The sequence below is a fragment of the Oncorhynchus nerka genome, linkage group LG4 (genome assembly GCF_034236695.1).
Source record: "Oncorhynchus nerka isolate Pitt River linkage group LG4, Oner_Uvic_2.0, whole genome shotgun sequence".
Classification (NCBI taxonomy): Eukaryota; Metazoa; Chordata; class Actinopteri; order Salmoniformes; family Salmonidae; genus Oncorhynchus; species Oncorhynchus nerka.
In genome coordinates, this window is record NC_088399.1 from 75,539,324 (window position 1) to 75,566,511 (window position 27,188).

Consider the following 27,188-nt stretch of genomic DNA (forward strand, 5'->3'; position numbering starts at 1 on the left):
TCATCCAGAACGCCGCAGCCCGTCTGGTGTTCAACCTTCCCAAGTTCTCTCACGTCACCCCGCTCCTCCGCTCTCTCCACTGGCTTCCAGTTGAAGCTCGCATCCGCTACAAGACCATGGTGCTTGCCTATTATTTTCCACCATAATTTGCAAATAAATTCATTAAAAATCCTACAATGTGATTTTCTGGATTTTTTTTCTCATTTTGTCTGTCATAGTTGAAGTGTACCTATGATGAAAATTACAGGCCTCTCTCATCTTTTTAAGTGGGAGAACTTGCACAATTGGTGGCTGACTAAATACTTTTTTTGCCCCACTGTATATATAAAACACAGAAAAATCACGTTTTAGACTGCTCTGCCCCTTTGAAGGCACAGTCTACAATATTGTTTCCTGCTTTTCAACAGTAATTTCAACTAATTAAAGATAAACCCATTGAAAGAGTTTAACTTGGCCTCCCAAGTGGCGCAGCGGTCTAAGTCACTGCATCCCTCCAGAGCCGGGTTCGATTCCAGGCTGTGTCACAACCTTCTATGACCGGGAGTCCCTTAGGGTGGTGCACAATTGGCCCAGTGTCGTCCGGGTTATGGGAGGGTTTGGCCGGGGGGCTATACTTGGCTCATTGCGCTTTAGCAACTCATTGTGGCGGACTGGTTCCCCTGCAGGCTGACTACGGTAGTCAGTTGAATGGTGTAGTGATGGTGCAGTGATGAGACAAGATCGCAATTGGATATGACGAAAAATGTGGTAAAAAAAATCTAGAAATGAGTATAACTTATAAATGCTTAATGAGCTTGTCTTAACATACTGTATCATATCTCAAATTGAAGGAAATTATTGCTACATGTAATTGGGTTTTTGGTAATTTAAGTTTTAGTTAACAAAGGATGGGTAGCTTCAAATCAAGTTTTTAAAAAGTAATGTTGATCTCAGGGAACAGACATGATAGCAATTAAGTGATCTTTGCATATGCTTATGGTATTGGATTCTATTTGCTCCATTCGTTGTAAAAAATGTTGTTAGTCTGGTTTGATGGTGCATATATTGAAGACGGTGGCTTTATTAACGAGAGGGATTCCCTGTATGGGGAGGAGTCAGCTGCGTTTGGAGGCGTTTCAGGGAAGAGTTTTCCTTCTTGTGTGTGTTAAACGTGTGGCAGTCAGCTGTTGGATGTGCAGTGTTAAATGTGTGTGTGTGTGTGAGTGGATGTTGTGAATGACTGTGTACCCAGCTCAATAGGACAACGTGAGAGATAACTACAGGAGATTTTCCCATTTGTTTGGTCCTTTTATCTAAAGGAATAGCCTACCGACACCGATTGTCACGCGCTCCCCTCTCTTGGCTCCCTGTGTTTCAGCTCCCTGCGTTTCTGTGTGCTAGTCCAGCAGGTCTCGAGGTGAGTCGTCCTTTCTTTACCTGATCTAATCCGTTATGTTTCTGTTTGGAGAAGTGCCGCAAAGACCATTTTCTTGGCAAACGTTATGTTGTTTATGCTTACTTTACATATGTCATGCACTCAAAGAGAGGGGCGGGGGGGTACATTGTAAACATGCCCCCTGACAGCCTGCCCTATAGGACCCACTCACACATACTGTTGAGCAGACTAGTCTACCGGTTTCGTAAAGCAAACGTCGCCTACAACAACAACACACTATGCATCTTTACCTAAGTCACAGACTAAATCATAATAATATGTTTTACATTTTATACAGTGTGTAGAGTGGACCTCAAATCATGGTTGTGTCAGGCCAGAGTCTGAGATTCTGTTAGTTTATGACAGTAAGTAGTTACTTTTGTTTGTCTACATGGATGACTGTCATAAAGACCATGACTTATTATACATAGACATTACATAATGTAATCTGCACCTTTTATGGTCTCAGCTATCTGACTGGCTAAGCTGCTCTGTCACTGAGTCATCTGTCAACCCTCCTCTCTCGTGCTCTCTCTCTACTAATCAGCTGTGCCTCCAGATATTGAATTGCAGGATCAGGTGTGTTAGTGCAGGGAATTTAGCAGAATCAGCAGAATTTACTTGGGATGGGGGCCTTCTCAATAAAACCGCACACACTATAGAAGGCTTGTGGGAGGAGCTATACGAGGACCGGCTCATTGTAATGGTTGGAATGGAATAAATGGAACAGAGTCAAGTGTGGTTTCCATATGTTTGTTTGATACCGTTACATTTATTCCATCCATTACAATGAGCCCATGTTCCTATAGCTCCTCCCACCAGCCTCCACACACACACACACACACACACACAGGGCCCTGACATTATTAAGTTGCTCTTTGTTCCAGTCAGCTCTCTGGTCCTCTCTGTATGGTCAGTTAAATAGTTTCTCTCTCTCTTGCCCCCCTCTTCTGAAACACAAATGTCAGAAAATGTCAAGTGGGTTGTGTTTCAATACATCAACATGGTTATTAAGATGGACATGGCATGTCATTAAAACCCATTCCCTGTCCAACTAGATGCCAAATAACATGAAGCTAATTAGTCTCTCTCTCACATGAAGCTAGTTAGTCTCTCTGTATGTGTCTGAATGAATGAAGGGGTCAGTGAGATAAGACAGGAGAATGGGGTAGCTGTTAATAGCTGGCTTCTATTTTCAGCTTCTCTAGTTAGTGAGTTGGCCCAGTCGTTTCTCCTAGCGTTAAAGCTCAGACATACAGGTAGAATTGTCAAACGTTTTTTTCTGCCGACAGTACTTAGCACCTCTGAACAGTGTCGGCAGTCAATCTCTTTTGTGTTCACACAGCAACGACCTTGGACGTCTCCAGCCACACTGCCTTGTTAACATACTCCAAACCAGAAGGTGGCAGTAGCGTTGCTTGGCAACACATGTCCATGCGTATTGCTTATGGTCTCGCTTCCAAGCTATCTGCGCTGATGTTGCTTTTTTGTAGAAAGCCCTCGTTGATACTAGCCAGATGCCCACAGCTAAATAACTACTTAGCGAAGTGACAAATAAACAATTTTATTCACTTTCCATAATTACATGCTGCCAGTGCTAGCCCTCAGCCAAATGTTTAGCTAGCTTGCTGATGCTAGTGTATTCGCTAGCTAGCAGAACATAGCTAGGTAGCTAGGTACCTAGCTAGCTAAGGACACTGCACTAACTTGGCAGTTGTTTCATGGAAACTATCCATTGTGATTTAATTATGTCAGTACTAGCTACAGAGGTTTCCTAACTTGTGTTGTGTGCATTGCGTCTGTGCAATTAGCTAGCTACCATCCCATATCCTACATTGCATATGAAGTGTGACTGGCTTATCTGTGGATATATGGATGCTGCCCCACGTGGGGGATATTGCTCTTTGATTGGCTCAAAGTCAAGTTGCTGGCCACTGACGAGCATTGCGATTCTACAAATAGAATCGGTAGGTTCGTCGCTACCGGGTCGGCATACAGCAGGTACTGTTTTTGTTCTAGCAAGATGAGGAACAACCTTCCACTGATAAGAACCGGTGAGATTCTGTGTTCCATGCTTTAGTGAGTTAGCCCAGTCAGTGTTTCTCCTAGCGTTACAGTGCTGCGGCAGCCCACCAAAGATTGCCTACTAGCTCCACTCTGTTCAAGGTGAAAATGTTAACTTCCACTTAAATATAATTTTTGCGTGCTCTTTGCCATCAGCAGTTGAAACAATAACAAAGCGCTTTTCCCACCCCTGTTTCTGTAAAAAGCTGAGGGATGTTGCTGGAGAAGTGTAACCAGTCTAATTCATAGACAGAGCTAAGGACTGATTGATCATCCATGATATAAAAAGTATAGTTTTAACCATGTTTAAAGTGCTATATAGTGTTAGCTTACATTTCTTTGTTTACAAACATTGGTAAAACACGCTTATATTTTGGGTTCTGATGGGGTCTGACAGTTGAACTAAGCTGAGGCATTTTTAAGTTATATTCTTTAAGAATCAATGGGCACATATCATTCATTTATAAGTCCAAAAATGGATGAAGCAACTGCAGATTGCCTCTTTTTTTGATTTTTTATGGAAGTTAAGAGTTGTCCCAGGGGAGAGAAACTGCCCTCTCTCATTGAACCACAAGTTCAAGGCCAACCGCCCTGTGGGCATTGTTAGCAGGAAACAGGATCCCCATTATAGTGAATGAAAAAATATCAATATTTGTGTTAAAAAAATTTAAAAAAATCTAAGACAATCATGGTACCAATAATTTTATTCCAATACAGCTAGCTAAGGGCATGTATGTCCTTGAACCAATTATTTTAAAATCACACACAGAAGATGTTTAGTTGCTAATGGCAACCTGCAGTACCCCAGTCAGCCTTCAACTTGAGTTACACAATGAGAGGGGGCAGCACTGAGCTATCCTGCAACATCACTTCCTGGAGTCCTTAAACTGCACATATCCATAAAATGGCATCTTCTCCAACCTAATTTGTCTCCAATGTGCTATTGAGTCTACACATAGGAATAAATGTGTCACGTGATCGATGGCTTTGTCCATGTATATACAGTATATGAAGTCATTGATTTGTCCCCAAGCAGGCAAGGTTAGGATAAGCTTCATCATGGTACGGTCAGGAATGTAGCAGTGAGTTATCTGGGACCAGTGTGCTTAGTCAATGCATGTAGACCAATTTAGACACTCGAAGACTAGCCCATATTAGATAAGAAAGAAGATTTGAGTACTAGACCTCGACGCACTTTTACTGGAGATTCTCTTCTGAGCATGCTTTTTAGTTCAGGACTATAGGCTTACTTTTTGTCTGGGAAACTGGCCCTTAGTTTGTCACTCTCCTCTCTTTTTCTTTCTTTCTCTCTCTTCTCTGCAAGTGTTAAGTAGTCATGTGATATGGGATAATCCCTTATTTAGTCTGAGGAGTTGTGTTTGAGAAGCATCAGAGCAGTGTGTGTGTGATTTTTGTTATTGTCTATCTCTACAGTTAGGGTTCCTTGTTTGATGGTCCGTTGGTCTCTCTGTGTAGGTATCTGGTCAGTGGAGTGAGAAGTAAATGTGATCTCCAGAACCGGAGCCTGCAGAAGGATAACATGGCCTTAGCCGGGTGTCCAGACTACTTCCTCCTCCAATCTAACTTCCAGGTAAAGACTATACACACACACACACACACACACACAACACCTGTGTCTGTGACTATAACCATAGTGACAAGGCTGTGTCTCACATGTTTGCATGCCTGCTGTAACCGTGACAATGCTCAGCTGTCACACAGACGCATTAGAAGTGGTTATAGAAGCAGTAGTATTTAGGGTTTCTTCAACTGGTATTTCTGAAAAATGTTGGGATAGTTACCCTAGTAGCATTACTATTATTCCACTGTACCAGGTAGCCTAGTGGTTAGAGGCAGGTAGCCTAGTGGTTAGAGGCAGGTAGCCTAGTGGTTAGAGGCAGGTAGCCTAGTGGTTAGAGGCAGGTAGCCTAGTGGTTAGAGGCAGGTAGCCTAGTGGTTAGAGGCAGGTAGCCTAGTGGTTAGAGCGTTGGGCCAGTAACCAGCAGGTAGCCTAGTGGTTAGAGGCAGGTAGCCTAGTGGTTAGAGTGTTGGGCCAGTAACCAGCATGTAGCCTAGTGGTTAGAGCATTGTGCCAGTAACCAGCAGGTAGCCTAGTGGTTAGAGGCAGGTAGCCTAGTGGTTAGAGGCAGGTAGCCTAGTGGTTAGAGGCAGGTAGCCTAGTGGTTAGAGGCAGGTAGCCTAGTGGTTAGAGCATTGTGCCAGTAACCAGCAGGTAGCCTAGTGGTTAGAGGCAGGTAGCCTAGTGGTTAGAGGCAGGTAGCCTAGTGGTTAGAGGCAGGTAGCCTAGTGGTTAGAGGCAGGTAGCCTAGTGGTTAGAGGCAGGTAGCCTAGTGGTTAGAGGCAGGTAGCCTAGTGGTTAGAGGCAGGTAGCCTAGTGGTTAGAGCGTTGGGCCAGTAACCAGCAGGTAGCCTAGTGGTTAGAGCATTGTGCCAGTAACCAGCATGTAGCCTAGTGGTTAGAGCATTGTGCCAGTAACCAGCATGTAGCCTAGCGGTTAGAGCATTGTGCCAGTAACCAGCAGGTAGCCTAGTGGTTAGAGCATTGTGCCAGTAACCAGCATGTAGCCTAGTGGTTAGAGCATTGTGCCAGTAACCAGCAGGTAGCCTAGTGGTTAGAGGCAGGTAGCCTAGTGGTTAGAGGCAGGTAGCCTAGTGGTTAGAGGCAGGTAGCCTAGTGGTTAGAGGCAGGTAGCCTAGTGGTTAGAGGCAGGTAGCCTAGTGGTTAGAGCGTTGGGCCAGTAACCAGCAGGTAGCCTAGTGGTTAGAGCATTGTGCCAGTAACCAGCATGTAGCCTAGTGGTTAGAGCATTGTGCCAGTAACCAGCAGGTAGCCTAATGGTTAGAGCATTGTGCCAGTAACCAGCATGTAGCCTAGTGGTTAGAGCATTGTGCCAGTAACCAGCAGGTAGCCTAGTGGTTAGAGGCAGGTAGCCTAGCGGTTAGAGGCAGGTAGCCTAGCGGTTAGAGGCAGGTAGCCTAGCGGTTAGAGGCAGGTAGCCTAGCGGTTAGAGGCAGGTAGCCTAGCGGTTAGAGGCAGGTAGCCTAGCGGTTAGAGCGTTGGGCCAGTAACCAGCATGTAGCCTAGTGGTTAGAGCATTGTGCCAGTAACCAGCAGGTAGCCTAGTGGTTAGAGCATTGTGCCAGTAACCAGCATGTAGCCTAGTGGTTAGAGCATTGTGCCAGTAACCAGCATGTAGCCTAGTGGTTAGAGCATTGTGCCAGTAACCAGCATGTAGCCTAGTGGTTAGAGCATTGTGCCAGTAACCAGCATGTAGCCTAGTGGTTAGAGCATTGTGCCAGTAACCAGCATGTAGCCTAGTGGTTAGAGCATTGTGCCAGTAACCAGCATGTAGCCTAGTGGTTAGAGCTTTGGGCCAGTAACCCCCAAAAGGTTACTGGATCGAATCCCCGAGCTGACAAGCTAAAAATCAGTCGTTCTGCCCCTGAGCAAGGCAGTTAACCCACTGTTTCCCGGGTGTCAAAGGTTTAGATGTCGACTATGGAAGCCCTCCGCACCTCTCTGTTGGGTTAAATGCGGAAGACACATTTCAGTTGAATGCATTGTTGTACAATTGACTAGGTATTCCCCCTTTCCCCCTTACTACTGTAGTGAATGAGGCTATTGTGAGTCAAGCAGGCTTTTGTGCTTTAGTCTGAGTCTGAACCGTTGTGTCCTATAGGACTAGACTGGAGGCCCTCAAGGCCTATAAATAGACCAGCAAAACAAACAACTTCACAACATCAGACACACACCACCTTTCCCACCCACCCCAATCAGCATTTTAATTCATTAGGGCTGAAAGCGTGGAATGTGTGTGTTTGTGTGTAAGCTGTCATGCTGTATCATGTTGATGGGCCAACCTTATCCATTATATAATGCATTGTCTCACACACACACACACACACACACACCATGCAGCCTCTCAGGGCTGAGACAGTAGGTTGAGTGTGTGTAGATGAGGATGAACCTCTCGTCCACATTGTACTTACAAAACTCTCTCTGGGTATAGTTTGTCCATCTGAGCCATGTTTCAAGACTCTCGGAGCGGAAGAGCTGAGCGCGTGTGTGTGTGTCCAAGCGGGAGACCTGGATGTGGGCCATGGACACATTAGAGGGAGAAACGCTTTGTGTGAGTGTGTAGCAGAGAACCATGCTAGAAGACTTTTCTCTCCAAACTAGGCTTTAGCTCAGCGGGCTAATTCTGTCTTGTGGCACACTGATAACCTGTGTTCAAACTCAGTGGTCTCCATATGCATGGATATGGTGTGTACTGTGCAGGCCCGAGTTCTGGCATACTTGCTAAGATGGTCAGACCTGCTCATTTTTACAACACTAGCTTCTCAAACCTCTCTCTCTTTCACCACTTTTGTCCTCAATCTGTTCAATACAGTCAGAAAAGACTGGTAAGGTAAGGAAACAAATACCTAAATATGTCAAATTGCTAAAATATCCCTTTATTGTGGTAATATACATATAATAGTTGACTCTGTCCTACAGACATGTGGTAGTTACCATATAACTGTGCAGGAAGGTTTTATCACTGCTGCCATGGACCTGTGTGTCTGTGTGAAAGGTCAGTATGGTTGTGGGTATAGGACCGTTCTGGTGTGTGTGTGTGTGTGTGTCAAGTTTGTGGATGACGTGCATATTATATGTGTGTTTGTGTTGTGTAGTTCTGGTTTCCACAGACTTATGTATGCAGCAGAGCTGTCCCTGGAAAATCCTTGGCTGCTTCTCGGAGCTGTAAATCTCTCTGGGCGTTTATGGATGTTTTCAGAGGGGAGTGGTGTGTGTGTGTGTGTGTGCCGTACCCCTGGCAGCGGGCAGTTCCTGGAAACTGTACTTCCGTGTTCTCCGCTTTCCTGGAAAATTGAATTATTTTCCTTTTTTATTTTTTTTTTATTCTCCTCAGCAGTGCTCCTTATCCGAGGCTGCTGTGTGTGTATGAAGAGCAGTTTGTGCATCTGTGTGTGCAGGCACATGCAAACGTTTGTGTGCGTTTGTATATATTGGCTGGATGACAGATTCATATCCGTGCAGACAAAGCTCTCCCAGACGTGTTCCAAACGGTTCTCTTTCTCAAATGACACCTTAATCCTTACCACTACTTTGACCAGAGCCCTATGGGTACCTATGTGCCATTTGCATAAAAAAAACAATACAATGCCAAGGGAATATGCATGTTTCCCTGCAGTGTATACTACCATTCAAAAGTTTGTGGTCACTTAATGTCATTGTTTTTGAAAGAAAAGCACTTTCTTTTTTTGGTCCATTTAAAAAAATTTAAAAAATAAAAAAATAAAATAGTGTAAACATTGTTAATGTTGTAGATGACTATAGTAGCTGGAAATGGCTGATTTTTGTAAAAAAAAAATATATATATATAGAATATCTACATAGGTGTCCAGAGGCTAATTGATCATTAGAAAACCTTTTTGCAATGTTAGCACAGCTGTAAACTGTTGTTCTGATTTTAAAGAAGCAATAAAACTGGCCTCCTTTAGACCCTTCATTTCTCAAAACAAGAGTAGACTGACGAGTTTCAGAAGAAAGGTCTTTGTTTCTGGCCATTTTGAGACTGTAATTGAACCCACAAATGCTGATACTCCACATACTCAACTAGTCTAAAGATGGCCAGTTTTATTGCTTCTTTAATCAGCACAACAGTTTTCAGCTGTGCTAACATAATTGCAAAAGGGTTTTCTAATGATCAATTAGCCTTTTAAAATGCTAAACTTGGATTAGCGAACACAACATGCCATTGGAACACAGGAGTGATGGTTGCTGATTATGGGCCTGTGTACAACTATGTAGATATTGAATAAAAAAATCAGCCGTTTCCAGCAACAATAGTCATTTACAACATTAACAATGTCTACACCGTATTTCGGATCAATTTGATGTTATTTTAATGGACAAAAAATGTGCGTTTGTCCTGATTTTATTGTGCTTTCTGTTTCTCCATTCACACAGGAAACTGTGGACCGGACCTCCTCCCACAGACCGGACGATTTGAATGGTCAAGGGTTTCAACTCTCTGCCCATCGGAACTCCGACCACCAAGGTGATTGTCCTCTCCTCTCAACTAACCTCCCCTTTCTCCTCTCCTCTGTTGTCCAAATGAAGAGGCTATAATAGTGTTTGTTTTTTTTGGTGCTCAGCATTTTTCTCATTCGCTGGTGGATTGATTTTTCCAGAATATCCAGACTCCTTGGAATTCTGTAGGAATGCTCTTCTAGGAATACTGTGGGAAGGCAGGCTGTAAATCTTCTTCCTGTTTGACCCGTTACTTCCTGGGGGTGTCGTCAATGCCTGGTCTCCATGGTGATTGTTGCTCACAGTCATGTTGTAAATATTGGCTCACTGTAAAGTATGTAGGCCTAAAGGACCATGAATTACACTGGGGCAAAAAAGTATTTGGTCAGCCACCAATTGTGCAAGTTCTCCCACTTAAAAAGATGAGAGGCCTGTAATTGTCATCATATGTACACTTCAACTATGACGGACAAAATTAGAAAACAAATCCAGAAAATCACATTGTAGGATTTTTAATGAATTTATTTGCAAATTATGGGGAAAAATAAGTATTTGGTCACCTACAAACAAGCAAGATTTCTGGCTCTCACAGACCTGTAACTTCTTAAAGAGGCTCCTCTGTCCTCCACTCGTTACCTGTATTAATAGCACCTGTTTGAACTTGTTATCAGTATAAAAGACACCTGTCCACAACCTCAAACAGTCACACTCCAAACTCCACTATGGCCAAGACCAAAGAGATGTCAAAGGACACCAGAAACAAAATTGTAGACCTGCACCAGGCTGGGAAGACTGAATCTGCAATAGGTAAGCAGCTTGGTTTGAAGAAATCAACTGTGGGAGCAATTATTAGGAAATGGAAGACATGCAAGACCACTGATAATCTCCCTCGATCTGGGGCTCCACACAAGATCTCACCCCATGGGGTCAAAATGATCACAAGAACGGTGTGCAAAAATCCCAGAACCACACGGGGGGACCTAGTGAATGACCTGCAGATAGCTGGGACCAAAGTAACAAAGCCTACCATCAGTAACACACTACGCCGCCAGGGACTCAAATCCTACAATGCCAGACGTGTCCCCCTGCTTAAGCCAGTACATGTCCAGGCCCGTCTGACTTTTGCTAGAGAGCATTTGGATGATCCAGAAGAAGATTGGGAGAATGCCATATGGTCCGATGAAACCAAAATATAACTTTTTGGTAAAAACTAAACTCGTCGTGTTTGGAGGACAAAGAATGCGGAGTTGCATCCAAAGAACACCATACCTACTGTGAAGCATGGGGGTGGAAACATCATGCTTTGGGGCTGTTTTTCTGCAAATGGACCAAGACGACTGATCCGTGTAAAGGAAAGAATGAATGGGGCCATGTATTTTGAGTGAAAACCTCCTTCCATCAGCAAGGGCATTGAAGATGAAACGTGGCTGGGTCTTTCAGCATGACAATGATCCCAAATACACCGCCCGGGCAACGAAGGAGTTGCTTCGTAAGAAGCATTTCAAGGTCCTGGAGTGGCCTAGCCAGTCTCCAGATCTCAACCCCATAGAAAATCTTTGGAGGGAGTTGAAAGTCCGTGTTGCCCCGCAACAGCCCCAAAACATCACTGCTCTAGAGGAGATCTGCATGGAGGAATGGGCCAAAATACCAGCAACAGTGTGTGAAAACCTTGTGAAGACTTACAGAAAACGTTTGACCTCTGTCTTTTCCAACAAAGGGTATATAAAGTATTGAGAAACTTTTGTTATTAACCAAATACTTATTTTCCACCATAATTTGCAAATAAATTCATAAAAAATCCTACAATGTGATTTTTCTGGATTTTATTTTCTCATTTTGTCTGTCATAGTTGAAGTGTACCTATGATGAAAATGACAGGCCTCATCTTTTTAAGTGGGAGAACCTGCACAATTGGTGGCTGACTAAATACTTTTTTGCCCCACTGTATATTGACCTTTTATTTTGTCCAAAAAAATTGTATTTGTCACATATACACGTTTAGCAGATGCTATTGTGGGTCTAGCGAAATGCTTGTGTTTCTAGCTCCAACAGTGCAGTAATATCTAACCATTCACAACAAAACACACAACCTAAAAATAAAAGAATGGAATTAAGGAATATATAAATATTAGGATGAGCAATGTCAGTGGCATTGACTAAATACAGTAGAATAGAATACAGTATATACATATGAGATAAGTAAAGCAAAAATATGTAAACATGATTAAAGTGGCCAGTGATTTCAAGTCTATGTATATGAGGCAGCAGCCTTTAAAGTTCAGGGTTACGTAACTGGGTGGAAACCGCCTAGTGATGGCTATTTAACGGTCTGATGGCCTTGAGATAGAAACTGTTTTTCAGTCTCTCGGTCCCAGCTTTGATGCACCTGTACTGACCTCACCTTCTGGATGAATGCGGGGTGAACAGGCAGTGGCTCAGGTGGTTGTTGTCCTTGATTATCTTTTTGACCTTCCTGTGACATTAGGTGCTGTAGGTGTCCTGGAGGGCAGGTAGTTTGCCCTCGATGACGCAATGGGCAGACCGCACCACCCTCTGGAGAGCCATGTGGTTGTGGGCGGTGCACTTACCATACCAGGTGGTGATACAGCCCGACAGGATGTTCTCAATTGTGCATCTAAAAGTCTGAGGGTTTAAGGTGCCAAGCCAAATTTCTTCAGCCTCCTGAGGTTGAATCAAATTTATTTATATATCCCTTCTTACATCAGCTGATATCTCAAAGTGCTGTACAGAAACCCAGCCTTAAACCCCAAACAGCAAGCAATGCAGGTGTAGAAGCACGGTGGCTAGGAAAAACTCACTAGAAAGGCCAAAACCTAGGAGAAACCTAGAGGAACCAGGCTATGAGGGGTGGCCAGTCCTCTTCTGGCTGTGCCGGGTGGAGATTATAACAGAACATGGCCAAGATGTTCAAATGTTCATAAATGACCAGCATGGTCAAATAATAATCGCAGTAGTTGTCGAGGGTGCAGCAAGACAGCACCACAGGAGTAAATGTCAGTTGGCTTTTCATAGCCGATCATTAAGATCTACCACTCCTGCTGTCTCTAGAGAGTTGAAAACAGCAGGTCTGGGACAGGTAGCATGTCCGGTGAACAGGTCAGGATTCCATAGCCGCAGGCAGAACAGTTGAAACTGGAGCAGCAGCAGGCCAGGTGGACTGGGGACAGCAAGGAGTCATCATGCCAGGTAGTCCTCCGAAAGAGAGAATTAGAGAGAGCATACTTAAATTCACACAGAACACCGGATAAGACAGGAGAAGTACTCCAGATATAACAAACTGACCCTAGCCACCCGACACAAACTACTGCAGCATAAATACGGGAGGCTGAGACAGGAGGGGTCAGGAGACACTGTGGCCCCATCCGATGACACCCCCGGACAGGGCCAAACAGGAAGGATATAACCCCACCCACTTTGCCAAAGCACAGCCCCCACACCACTAGAGGGATATCTGCAACCACCAACTTACCATCCTGAGACAAGGCCGAGTGTAGCCCACAAAGATCTCCACCACTGCACAACCCAAGGGGGGGGCGCCAACCCAGACAGGAAGATCACTCAGTGATCAGTCAATCAGTGACTCAACCCACTCAAGTGACGCACCCCTCCTAGGGACGGCATGAAAGGGCACCAGTAAGCCAGTGACTCAGCCCCTGTAATAGGGTTAGAGGCAGAGAATCCCAGTGGAAAGAGGGGAACCGGCCAGGCAGAGACAGCAAGGGCGGTTCGTTGCTCCAGAGCCTTTCCGTTCACCTTCACACTCCTGGGCCACACTACACTCAATCATAGGACCCACTGAAGAGATGAGTCTTCAGTAAAGACTTAAAGGTTGAGACCGAGTCTGCGTCTCTCACATGGGTAGGCAGACCATTCCATAAAAATGGAACTCTACAGAAGAAAGCCCTGCCTCCAGCTGCAATTAGGAGGCCTGCATCTTGTGACCGTAGGGTATGTACGGCAGGACCAAATCAGAGAGAGAGGTAGGAGCAAGCCCACGTAATGCTTTGTAGGTTAGCAGTAAAACCTTGAAATCAGCCCTTGCCTTGACAGGAAGCCAGTGTAGGGAGGCTAGCTCTGGAGTAATATGATCAAATTTTGGGGTTCTGGTCAGGATTCCAGCATCTGTATTTAGCATTAACTGACGTTTATTTAGTGCTTTATCCGGGTAGCCGGACAGTAGAGCATTGCAGTAGTCTAACCTTGAAGTAACAAAATCATGGATTAATTTTTCTGCATCATTTTTGGACAAAGTTTCAGATTTTTGCATTTGTACGTAGATATGGGGGGGGGGGGGGAGCTGTCCTTGAAACAGTCTTGATATGTTCGTCAAAAGAGAGCTCAGGGTCCAGAGTAACACAGAGCTCCTTCAGTTTTATTTGAGACGACTGTACAACCATTAAGATTAATTGTCAGGTTCAACAGAAGATCCCTTTGTTTCTTGGGACCTAGAACAAGCATCTCTGTTTTGTCCGAGTTTAAAAGTAGAAAGTTTGCAGCCATCCACTTCCTTATGTCTGAAACACAGGTTTCTAGCGAGGGGGCTTCACCATGTTTCATTGAAATGTACAGCTGCGTGTCATCCGCATAGCAGTGAAAGTTAACATTATGTTTTTGAATGACATCCCCAAGAGGTAAAATGTATAGTGAAAACAATAATGGTCCTAAAACGGAACCTTGAGGAACACCAAAATATACAGTTGATTTGTCAGAGGACAAACTGATATCTTTCAGACAGATAAGATCTAAACCAGGCCAGAACACGTCCGTGTAGACCGATTTGGGTTTCCAATCTCTCCGAAAGAATGTGTTGATCGATGGTATCAAAAGCAGCACTAAGGTCTAGGAGCACGAGGACAGATGCAGAGCCTCGGTCTGATGCCATTAAACGGTCATTTACCACCTTCACAAGTGCAGTCTCAGTGCTATGATGGGGTCTAAAACCAGACTGAAGCATTTCGTATACATTGTTTGTCCTCAGGAAGGCAGTGAGTTGCTGCGCAACAGCCTTTTCTAAACATTTTGAGAGGAATGGAAGATTCGATATAGGCCGATAGTTTTTTATATTTTCTGGGTCAAGGTTTGGCTTTTTCAAGAGACGCTTTATTACTGCCACTTTTAGTGAATTTGGTACACATCTGGTGTATAGAGAGCCATTTATTATGTTCAACATAGGAGGGCCAAGCACAGGAAGCAGCTCTTTCAGTAGTTTAGTTGGAATAGGGTCCAGTATGCAGCTTGACGGTTTAGAGGCCATGATTATTTTCATCATTGTGTCAAGAGATATAGTACTAAAACACTTGAGTGTCTCTCTTGATCCTAGGTCCTAGCAGAGTTGTGCAGACTCCGGACAACTGAGCTTTGAAGGAATACGCAGATTTAAAGAGAAGTCCGTAATTTGCTTTCTAATAATCGTGATCTTTTCCTCAAAGAAGTTCATGAATGTGTTACTGCTTTTTAGTTAGCTTTGCGACAGTATAAAAAATACATTTCGGATTGTTCTTATTTTCCTCAATTAAGTTGGAAAAATAGGATGATCGAGCAGCAGTAAGGGCTCTTCGATACTGCACGGTACTGTCTTTCCAAGCTAGTCGGAAGACTTCCAGTTTAGTGTGGCGCCATTTCCGTTCCAATTTTCTGGAAGCTTGCTTCAGAACTCGGGTATTTTCTGTATACCAGGGAGCTAGTTTCTTATGAGAAATGTTTTTAGTTTTTAGGGGTACAACTGCATCTAGGGTATTGCGCAAGGTTAACCTCTTGCTTCTACTTGGGACGCTTGCGTCCCAACTAGAGCTCTGGAAATGCAAATGCGCTACGCTAAATGCTAATAGTATTAGTTAAAACTCAAAAGTTCATTAAAATACACATGCAGGGTATCAAATTAAAGCTACACTCGTTGTGAATCCAGGCAACAAGTCAGATTTTTAAAATGCTTTTCGGCGACAGCATGAGAAGCTATTATCTGATAGCATGCACCAATACACTACAACACAAAAGCACAGCAGGGGACGTAAACAAAATAATTAGCATTTCGGCGTTACACAAACCGCACAATAAAATAGAAAACAGTCATTACCTTTCACCATCTTCTTTGTTGGCACTCCTAGATGTCCCATAAACACTATTGGGTCTTTATTTCGATTAAATCGGGCCATATAAAGCCAAGATATCGTTATATGTAGACTGTGTGATAAACGAAAAAAACAGCGATTTCACAACGTAACGTCATTTTTTAAAATTCAAAAAGTAGACGATAAACTTTCACAAAACACTTCGAAATACGTTTGTAATGCTACTTTACGTATTAGTAAACGTTAATAAGCGATAAAAATCATCCGTAGGCGATGTAAAAATCATTAGCTGTCGTCTTGGAAAAAATTTCACGAGAGAGCTCTTCCGGAATGATCTGGGCGGAGACCGGAGGTAAGTGGTGCCCCTGTTTCGGTTCAACCGAGAATCAAAGATGATTCAATTCACAAGACTCTAGACAACATGGGGATGCTGTGGGAGTTGAATGCTCGGTCTTATCTAATTCGGCTCACTGTTAACAATTGCTGGAAGTGGCGCAAGGATATTTATTTCCATTTTCTGTGATCAGGTTTTCCTGCGCTTTCCGATGTAACGCACGTTATGTTATAGCCACAGTCGTGATTTAACCAGTTTTAAAAACGTCCGAGGGTTTCCTATCCACACATTCTAACCATATGAACGTACTATATTCCTGGCATGAGTAGCAGGGCGCTGAAATGTTGCGCGATTTTTAACAAAATGTTCAAAAAAGTAGAGGGTAGGAGCAACTAGTTAAACTGAGTTCCTCAGTTAGGTGGTTAACTGATTTTTGTCCTCTGACGTCCTTGGGTAGGCATAGGGAGTCTCTGGAAGGGCATCACGGAATCTGTGTTGTCTGTGAATTTATAGCACGACTTTTGATGCTCCTTGGTTGGGGTCTGAGCAGATAATTTGTTGCAAACGTAATAAAATGGTGGTTAGATAGTTCAGGATTATGAGGAAAAACATTAAGATCCACAACATTTATTCCATGGGACAAAACTAGGTCCAGAATATGACTGTGACAGTGAGTAGGCCCAGAGACATGTTGGACAAAACTAGAGGTCGACCGATTTAATTAGGGCCGATTTTCAAATTTTCATAACAATCGGAAATCTGTATTTTTGGGCGCGGATTTGCCTTCTTTTTTTGTACATTTAAAAAAATATATATATATATATATTTTTTATATACCTTTTATTTAACTAGGCAAGTCAGTTAAGAACACATTCTTATTTTCAATGACTGCCTAGGAACGGTGGGTTAGCTGCCTTGTTCAGGGGCAGAACAACAGATTTTCACCTTGTCAGCTCGGGGATCCAATCTTGCAACCTGGTGAGGCTGGTGTAGCCGACGTGAAATGGCTAGCTAGTTAGCGCGCGCTAATAGCGTTTCAAATGTCACTCGCTCTGAGCCTTCTAGTAGTTATTCCCCTAGCTCTGCACGGATAACGCTGCTTCGATGGTGGCTGTTGTCGTTGTGTTGCTAGTTCGAGCCCAGGGAGGAGCGAGGAGAGGGACGGAAGCTATACTCTTACACTTGCAATACTAAAGTGCCAAAGGTTAATGAAATACAAATGGTATAGAGGGAAATAGTCCTATAATTCTTATAACTACATCCTAAAACTTTTTACCTGGGAATATTGAAGTCTCATGTTAAAAGGAACCACCAGCTTTCATATGTTCTCATGTTCTGAGCAAGGAACTGAAACGTTAGCTTTCTTACATAGCACATATTGCACTTTTACTTTCTTCTCCAACACTTTGTTTTTGCATTATTTAAACCAAATTGAACATGTTTCATTATTTACTTTAGGCTAAATTGATTTTATTGATGTATTATATTAAGTTAAAATAAGTGTTCAGACTTTTTCGGGCCTCCAATAATCGGTATCGGCCTTGAAAAATCATAATCGGTCGACCTCTAGACAAAACCTACTGAGTTGATGATGGCTCCGAAAGCCTTTTGGAGTGGGACTGTGGACTTTTCCACGTGAATATTAAAGTCACCAAAAATTAGAATATTATCTGCTATGACTACAAGGTCCGATATGAATTAAGGGAACTCAATGAGGAACTCTGTATATGGCACAGGAGGCCTGTAAACAGTAGCTATAAAAAGTGATTGAGTAGGCTGCATAGATCTTGAAGAGATGCTGCTGCGCCTTCACCACACTGTCTGTGTGGGTGGACCATTTCAGGTCATCAGTGATGTGTATGCTGAAGAACTTGAAGCTTTTCACCTGCTCCGCTACGGTCCCGTCTATGGATAGGGGCGGGCTCCCTCCATTGTTTCTTGAAGTCCACCATCAGCTCCTTTGGTTTGTCGACATTGAGTGAGAGGTTATTTTCCTGGCACTACACTCCCAGGGCCCTCACCACCTCTTTGTAGGCTGTCTCATCATTGTTGGTAATCCGGCCTACTACTGTTGTCATCTACGAACTTGATGATTGAGTTGGAGGCATGCGTGGCCACACAGTCATGGGTGAACAGGGAATACAGGAGGGGACTGAGCATGCGCCCTTGTGGTGCCTCTGTGTTGAGGATCAGCGAAGTGGGGGTGTTGTTTCCTACCTTCCCCGTCTGGGGGATGGTCTGTCAGAAAGTCCAGGAACCAATTGCACAGGGTGGGGTTCCGACCCAGCCGATAGTCATTTAGTTCATTTACCATCGCTTTCTTGGGTACAGAAACAATGGTGGACATCTTGAAGCAAGTGGGGTCAGCAGACTGGGATAGAGAGAAATTGAATATGTCTGTAAACACACCAGCCAGCTAGTCTGCGCATGCACGGCTAGGGATGCCATCTGGGCCGGCAGCCTTGCGAGTGTTAACACGCTTAAATATCTTATTCACGTCGGTCATGGAGAAGTGGAGCTCACAGTCGTTGGTAGCGGGCCTCGTCAGTGGCACTGTGTTATCCTCAAAGCAGGCGAAGAAGGTGTTTAGCTTGTCCGGAAGCAAGATGTCAGTGTCCACGACTTGACTGGTTTTCCCTTTGTAGTCCGTGATTCTGTAGACCCTACCACATGTGTCTCGTTTCTGAGCCGTTGAATTACAACTCCACTTTGTCTCTCTCTACTGACATATTGCCTTAAGGAGGGAATAACTACACTGTTTGTATTCGTCCATATTGCCAGTAACCTTGCATTGGTTAAATATGGTGGTTTGCGCTTTCAGTTTTGCGCGAATGCTGCCGTCTATCCACGGTTTCTGGTTAGGTTAGGTTTTAATAGTCACAGTGGATACAACATCTCCTATACACGTCCTGATAAATTCAGTCACCGTATCTGTGTATTTGTCGATGTTATTCTTAGAGGCTACCCTGAACATATCCCAGTCCGTGTGATCAAAACAATCTTGAAGTGTGGATTCCGATTTGGTGAGACCAGCTTTGAATAGTTATTAGCACAGGTACTTCCTGTTTTTCAGTTTCTGCCTATAGGAAGGGAGGAGCATAATGGAGTCATGATCAGATTTGCCAAAGGGAGGGCAGGGGAGGGCCTTATAGGCACTTTGAAAAGCTGAGTAGCGGTGGTCTGTTTTCCCAGAGCGAGTGCTACCATCAATGTGTTGGTAGAACGTTGTTGTGTTTTCCTCCAATTTGCTTTGTTAAAATCCCCAGCTACATTAAATGCTACCTCACGATATGTGGTTTCCAGTTTGCATCAAGTCCAGTTAAGTTCTTTTGAGGGCCGTCCTGGTATTGGCTTGAGGGGGAATATACATGGTTGTGACTATAACCGAAGATAATTATCAGCATTTGATTGAGGTATTCTAGGTCGGGTGAAGTACTAGAGTTTCTGTATGTTATCACAATCACACCATGAGTGGTTAATCATGAAACATACACCCCTGCCTGCCTTCTTCCCAGACATTTCTTTATTCCTGTCTGGGCGATATACTGAGAACCCAACTAGCTGTACAGTCTCAGACAGTATATCCCGAGAGCCATGTTTCCGTGAACATTAGCAAGTAATATTCTGGAAATGGTGGGTGGTGTGCGCGCTTCCTGAGTTGGACTAGAAGTCCACTCAGATGAACTCTTCTGAGCCGGTGGTGTTTTGGATCAGCCTCTGGAATCTGTTCAATTGCCCTGGGGGGTACGGACAAAGGATCAAATTCGGGAAAGTCGTATTCCTGGTCCTAATGCTGGGGAGTTACTGCCTCTCTGATATCCGAAAGTTCTTTCCGGCTGTATGTAATAACACCAACAATTTCCTGGGCTAATAATGTAAGAAATAACACACACAAAAAAAAAAAAAAAAATACTGTGAAGTTGCTTAGGAGCTAGATGTAGAGCTGACTTATCTATCGGCGCCACCAGGCTATGTTATGCCAGGCTATATTATGCTAAGTTATAGGGATGTGCATCTCTCCTTACAATCACGATTCAATATGCATCTAGATACATGTGCTCCAATATGATACAGGAATAATACTTTTTGTTTGAAACGATTCGGTGCGATTTGATTAGTGGAATGGATCGGCATAATTTATGTTTCTGTCCCCCCCACCTTTTATCTGAAATACTCATCACCCACTGGTTTAACTTGTCAGATATCCGATTTAAAATGGTTTTTTTGAGCAGTAATATGTCAATATTTATTTTTAGAAATTAGCTATGGCATACATAGCTAATTAACATATCAGTTTAGAATTTCACCCAGTCTCAAAAGCAAATGGTTTTGACCAAGAGCTGCTCTCTTCTCCCGTTCCGACCAGTGCGACTCGCAAAAATGATTGCTGTCCTTGTTATGAAATTACACCTTTACCCTGTTCATGTAAAAAGTTACCAAATGCACTGACTGTTTAAAGCAGAGCCAAACTAATACTTTGCACGGTGGACCTGGCAATCGAAAACCACCAATCAGCAGTTAGATGTGCAATCAGCAAAATTGTTGTCCACTCCGGTAGCCCGGTACGTCTCCACAGGTAAAACATTTTCTACAGTGCGTTTGGTATCAATGACCCAAAAAATTACATTGATTGTCCCTCATGTAGCTCTTTGCACTTGCACCCATATACATGTTGAAAATGGCAGATTTGGACTCTGATAAGCACTTAAATCGGAATGCTGTACACTTCACATTTCCATATCATAAAACTCATGCTATATACAGTGTTAACTTTCATGATCACTATGTTAGATGTACAGTTACAGATGGCATGGCGTTATATTCTGGGTCGTCCTGAACAGAATGAGCCTATGTTTGTTGTATTGTGAAGGAAATGCACTCATGGCTCCATTCTGTTGCACCAAAATCACGATCTGCTCTAAATTGCCTTGTGAAAGCCTAAGATCATATTTTATCATTTAACTTGTCAAAAAATGTAACAAGCTTTCAAATTCGACCCATGTGACCCAGATTTGGATTTATAATGGACGTTTTTGTATTGCTTAACAGTAATTGTGTAAAGGCGAAGATGCAGGGTTGTGTTCCAAACAACACAACTACAAGTGTTCTTGCTCTAGTTCCTCAACGGCACAGCTAGGAGAGCTCAAAAAATACTTTCTAGTTGAAGACTTTTCTTTGAGTCATAAAAGTGCATTGAAATGATTTAGGAACTGTGCACACTTTGGAGATGTGTGTGTGTGGCCACTTGGAAACACCAGTTAGACCTCTCACTCAAACTGACAGTCTGGAGATGTGTGTGTGTGTGGCCACTTGGAAACACCAGTTAGACCTCTCACTCAAACCCTTGTCATTTTTTTTGTCTTATGTTGCAACTACCCCAAATTTAGTTACTGAATGTATCCAGAGTATTTTCAGACTTTATCAACAAATATCACAAAGTACAGTAAGTGTAAAATCAACATTCTAATGTTTGGATTCAGTCTTGTGTCAGGTGAACTGTTGTGTTCTCACCTTTGTCTAATTTTCCCATTTATCTCCAAACTGTTCACTTTTTTAATGGCTACCTATTGCATATACTTTCCATATTTCTTCTGTAAGAAACATTTCAATTTAGCCCTATCCGTACAGTATAGGACAATTCCCACGAGTGTAAGAAGTTAATAGTATATGATTTTATATTACAAACATCTGAATGCTGAAGGTGCCATGCAGATGTAGCCTACCAATATTAGAACAGGGATAGAGTAGGCCTACCTCTCGTTGGCTCGTGCAGCTCTATCTTTTGCACTGTGCACACAGTTGTTATCTGACTTGTAAAGCAATGTCATATGCAGCTCCATGCACAAAAGTTCGATAGGCTGAAGGAGAGGACGAATCAATTCCGTCACAACAAATTCGAGATATTTGCAGAATAAGGCAGAAACGATTATGAGTTAACGTTGGTGAACCTGCTATTCGTAACATTTGAATCAGTTTTCTTACCGATGTATGCTTCATTTGGATCCGTGTGGGCTCCCGCAGACCGACACACTTGCCTAGAGGCATATTTAGCTGGTTTAGTAACTTGAAGACTTCGGTATGATAACTGTAGAGAGTGATAGACTTTGCTATGTTGACTGTAGGGGATGATAGACTTCAGTATGTTTTAAAATGTTAAATAACCTTTTATTTAACTAGGTAAGTCAGTTAAGAACAAATTCTTATTTACAATGACAGCCTACCGGGGGAACAGTGTCTTGTTCAGGGGCAGAACGACAGATTTTTACCTTGTCAGATCGGGGATTCGATCCAGAAACCTTTCGGTTACTGGCCCAACACTCTAACCACTAGGCTACCTGCCACCCCATGTTGACTGTAGGGGATGATAGAGACTTCGGTATGTTTTTTATGATTGTACATTCTAGATTTAACATATGAGAGGCAGTGACACATGCACACACACTCAGAGCCTAGGGACACCTTAGAACATGGTAGAGGAAACATTTTAGTGGAAGGCTGGAGTCTTCTGTTATATTCCAATGGTTTCTTAGATGTCCTTCTGACATACAGTAGCTCTCTCTCTGCTCTGGACAGTATCCTAACTATCTCTAGTCTACTGTAGCTTGAGGAACTTCAAACTCTCGACCCTGCTCCACTACAGCCCCATTGATGGGAATGGAGGTGTGTTTGGCCCTCCTTTTCCTGTAGTCCACAAACGTCTCTTTTTGTCTTGCTCACGTTGAGGGAGAGGTTGTTGTCCTGGCACCACACTGCCAGGTCTCTGACCTCCTTCCTATAGGCTGTCTCATCGTTGTCGGTGATCATGCCTACCACCGTTGTGTCGTCAGCAAACTTAATGATGGTGTTGGAGTCGTGTTTGGCCACGCAGTCGTGTTTGAGTACAGGAGGTGACTAAGCACGCACCCCTGAGGAGCCCTTGTGTTGAGGATCAGCGTGGCAGAGGTTGTTGCTTACCCATACTACATGGGGGCGGCCCGTCAGGAAGTCCAGGATCCAGTTGCAGAGGGAGGTGTTTAGTTCCAGGGTCCTTAGCTTAGTGATGAGCTCTGTGGGCACTATGGTGTTGAACGCTGAGCTGTAGTCGATGAATAGCATTCTCACATAGACATTCCTTTCGTCCAGGTGGGAAAGGGCAGTGCCCCTCTGGTAGGCTCGCGTCACTGATCACTTCGTGGCTGGGTTTCCCTGTTGTAGTCTGTAATAGTTTGCAAGCCCTGCCACATCTGACGAGCGTCAGAGCTGGTGTAGTATGTTTCTATCTTTGTCCTGTATTGAAGCTTTGCTTGTTTGATGGTTCGACTCAGGGCATAGCGGGATTTCTTATAAAAGCTGTCGCTCCTTGAAAGCGGCAGCTCTAACCTTTAGCTCGGGTGCGGATGTTGCCTGTATTCCATGGCTTCTGATTGGGATATGTACGTACGGTCACTGTTGGGACGATGTCGTCTATACACGTATTGATGAAGCCGGTGACTGAGGTGGTAAACTCCTCAATGTCATTTAATGAATCCAGGAACATATTCCAGTCTGTGCTTGCAAAACTGTCCTGTAGCGTAGCATCCGCATCATCTGACCAATTCTGTATTGAGCGAGTCACTGGTACTTCCTGCTTTAATTTTTGGTTGTATGAAGGAATCAGAAGGATAGAATTATGGTCAGATTTGCCAAATGGAGGGCGAGGGAGAGGGAGAGCTTTGTACCTGTGTCTGTATGTGGAGTGAAGGTGGTCTAGAAGTTTATTTATTTATTTTCCCCCTCTGGTTACACATTTAACATTCTGCTAGAAATGAGGTAAAGTGGATTTAAGTTTGCCTGCATTAAAGTCTCGGGCCACTAGGAGTTCCGCTTCTGGATGAGTATTTTCTTGTTTGCTTATGGCCTTATACATCTCGTTGAGTGCGGTTTTAGTGCCAGCATCGGTTTGTGGTGGTAAATAGACCGCTTCAAAAAATAGATAGTGTGGTCTACAGTTTATCATGAGGTACTCTACCTCAGGAGAGACAGACCTCAATACTTCCTTAATATTAGACATTGTGCACCAGCTTTTATTGACAAATTAACACAAACCACCAACCCTCGTCCTACCGGACGTAGCTGTTCTGTCCTGCCGATGCACGGAACACACAGCTAACTGTATATCCATGTCATCGTTCAACCACGACTCGGTGAAACATAAGATATGACTGTTTTGTCCTGTCCTGTTGGTAGGATAGTCTGGAACGGAGCTCATCCTGTTTATTCTCCAGTGATTGCACATTGGCCAATAGAGCGCATGGTAAAGGTGGGTACTCACTCGCCGACAAATTCTCGCAAGACACCCGGATCTGCACCCAAATAACGGAGATTTGGGAGTAGCTCTCTCTGTGCTCAGGACAGCATCCTAGTTATCTATAGTCTACAGTGACATCTATTGGTAAGAGCAACATTTGCAGCATGTATCTCCTTTTTGCTGTGTTTTAAATACACCTCTATCTCTCCCCCTCTTTCTCTCCCCACCTCCCTCCCGTCTTTACCTCTGTCTGTCTCTGTCGCTCTGTCTCTCTGTGTAGATGATGTGGATCTGGAGGCGTTGGTGAATGACATGAACTCCTCTCTGGAGAGTCTCTACTCCAGCTGCAATACCCACACAGAGACGGCCCCGCTGCTGCACAACAGTCACGTGCACACCCCTCATCACGGGCACGCTCCTCATCGGCGCGGCCCTCGCTCCCAGCGCCCTACGCCCCCTATTCCCCTCTCCTGCCCCCAAGAGAGGCTGTGTCGCTCTCAGCCCGTACACATCAACGCCTTCATGTAACTATGTCTCTCTCTCTCACACACATGTGCGCGCACACACACACACACACACACACACACACACACACAGTATCGATATCTTTCTATGAGTAAATGTAAATCTGTGGTTGTGATTGAGGTGTCTTTTATTTTTGTGCAACTCTGTCTCCCTCTACAGGAGGCTCCAGGAGGAGCAGCAGCAGTGTCGTCCCTCCTCTCTCCCTGCCGTCATCAACCCCTTCCCTGAACTCTGCACACCCACTGGCTCTCCCATCCTCAGCCTCATACACACCACAGACAACCATGTAAGCACACACACACACACAGACGGAGTTACTTTTGAGTGCAAGTGCGTGTCTGTTTCTGAATCAGCTGACTGGACTGTAATGTCCTGGCATAATGTTGTGTTTGGCCGTAGACCTGCCTTTCTTATGTTACTCAACAGTTTATCATACGTGTGTGTGTGTGTGTGTGTGTGTGTTATTCATTCTGGTATGATGGTCATTAATCTCACACACACACCCATTTGGCGCCAGACAGGTGACCGGAAAGATTTCAATTGATCTGACATTTGAGAAATACATCCATATGTATTGGGTACGTAACCCATTAGGCCATCCTCCCACGCAGTCAGCTCCATCAATAAACCAGGGATATTGGCCAAATGAGCCACATTTGTGTCCTTAAACAGCCTATATCTAATTACAAAAACACTATTCCTTGTGTTTCGATCTGTAGCATATGCAAAAATGTATAGCCTATTTTATTGGTTTTTACATTCCTAAAACACATTGTCCATCTCACGGTTCAGCTGTTGGAGATTTGAGCACCAAATGCATAACGGCATTGCATGCATTGGCCTATAGGCTTAAGCGTCCACTGTATGATTTGAACATTTAAAAGATACATGGAAAGAAAGGCCCCTGAGAGAGATGCCGGTGGCCTGATATGACACGGACATGCATTGTCATGTCAGACAGGCTGCTGCGTCTGTCAGACAGATTTACAGGAGGAGGTTCATTCATAAATGTTCTATTAGAATTTGTTATGAAGATAAGCGTTAGATTACAGGAGTAACTCTGGTAGGCCTGAAACATCCTTCCAATAGGTAGGCCTGAAACATCCTTCCAATAGGTAGGCCTGAAACTTCCTTCCAATGGGTAGGCCTGAAACTTCCTTCCAATGGGTAGGCCTGAAACATCCTTCCAATAGGTAGGCCTGAAACATCCTTCCAATAGGTAGGCCTGAAACATCCTTCCAATACGTAGGCCTGAAACTTCCTTCCAATAGGTAGGCCTGAAACTTCCTTCCAATAGGTAGGCCTGAAACTTCCTTCCAATAGGTAGGCCTGAAACTTCCTTCCAATAGGTAGGCCTGAAACAAGTTCAGCTGTCGGAGTCAGTTGGAGCACCAGTGCGCACAGTCGTCATATCATAGGCCTTCAGTATAGAAGGCTAATAGCCACACCACACCACACCAAACCTTCACAAATGTTTCTAAACTTTTATTAAGGTAATATCAAAAGTAAGTCAAGCCATTGTATATAGGGAAAATATGAGCAGGATATTCAATTGCGGAAAACAGCATTGCAGTTAACTTAATAAAATGTCTCAACAGAATGAAACAAAACATGTTTTGCATATTTAAAGAACTGGTTTAGATTAAAAAGGCCTACAATAATAACAATGACATACAACAATAATAATCATAAAAATAATAATAAATAAATAAAAATGGCGAGGTGCAAAGTAGCATGCATTTGGCCGCACCATTCTTCTCATCTTTGTCCACTACAATAGCTCAACCCCTCCACACGGAGGACATTCCCTTTGTAGCAGGGCTCCAGACTAACAGACTTGTGCCACTAAGTTTTTCAGTTGGTGGCACCAGCCCATGATTTGGTCGTAACAATTTTTTTTGGTGGGATCATGCAGTAGAAAAACATTGTAGGCCTATCAAGTTATTCACAATGCTTTATAAAAAGTGTACTTAATCTACTGAGATGGTACTGAATAAATCATTTCATCTTGTGATGTTGTGATTTGAAATATTTTAATGTGCAATTTAATCCAGTGATTCTCATGCATTTTGGGTAGACAAATATGCTATTGTTAAATATGGCTCTAGAATTGTACAAAAAAGTATATATATATATATATATATATATATATATATTCATTCATTTGCCTGCATCTTTATGTGCTCTAATATCATAGGCTAATATACAGTGTATTCAAGGCATTCATACCCCTTCCCTTTTTTCACATTTTGTTATGTTATAGCCTTATTCTAAAATGGGTTAAATGTTTTAAAAAATCCTCTTCAATCTACACACAATACCCCATAATGACAAAGCGAAAACAGGTTTTTAGACATTTTAGTAAATTTAATAAAATACATTTTAAAAAGAAATACCTTATTTACGTAAGTATTCAGATCCTTTGCTATGAGACTTGA

At 43.4% G+C, this 27,188-nt stretch overlaps 1 protein-coding gene across 1 annotated transcript in view; it reads left to right on the forward strand.

Annotated features, from left to right (window-relative positions):
- Nucleotides 1-1,137: 1,137 nt before the first annotated feature.
- The window catches only part of LOC115128596 (growth factor receptor-bound protein 10-like), a 54,170-nt gene continuing 28,119 nt past the window's right edge, over nt 1,138-27,188 (forward strand). The window contains exons 1-5 of the mRNA XM_029658558.2: nt 1,138-1,396; nt 4,955-5,069; nt 9,474-9,564; nt 24,506-24,749; nt 24,910-25,036. Coding sequence (XP_029514418.1) covers nt 5,019-5,069; nt 9,474-9,564; nt 24,506-24,749; nt 24,910-25,036 — 513 coding nt within the window. The 5' untranslated portion in view covers nt 1,138-1,396; nt 4,955-5,018. The remainder of the gene's footprint in view (nt 1,397-4,954; nt 5,070-9,473; nt 9,565-24,505; nt 24,750-24,909; nt 25,037-27,188) is intronic.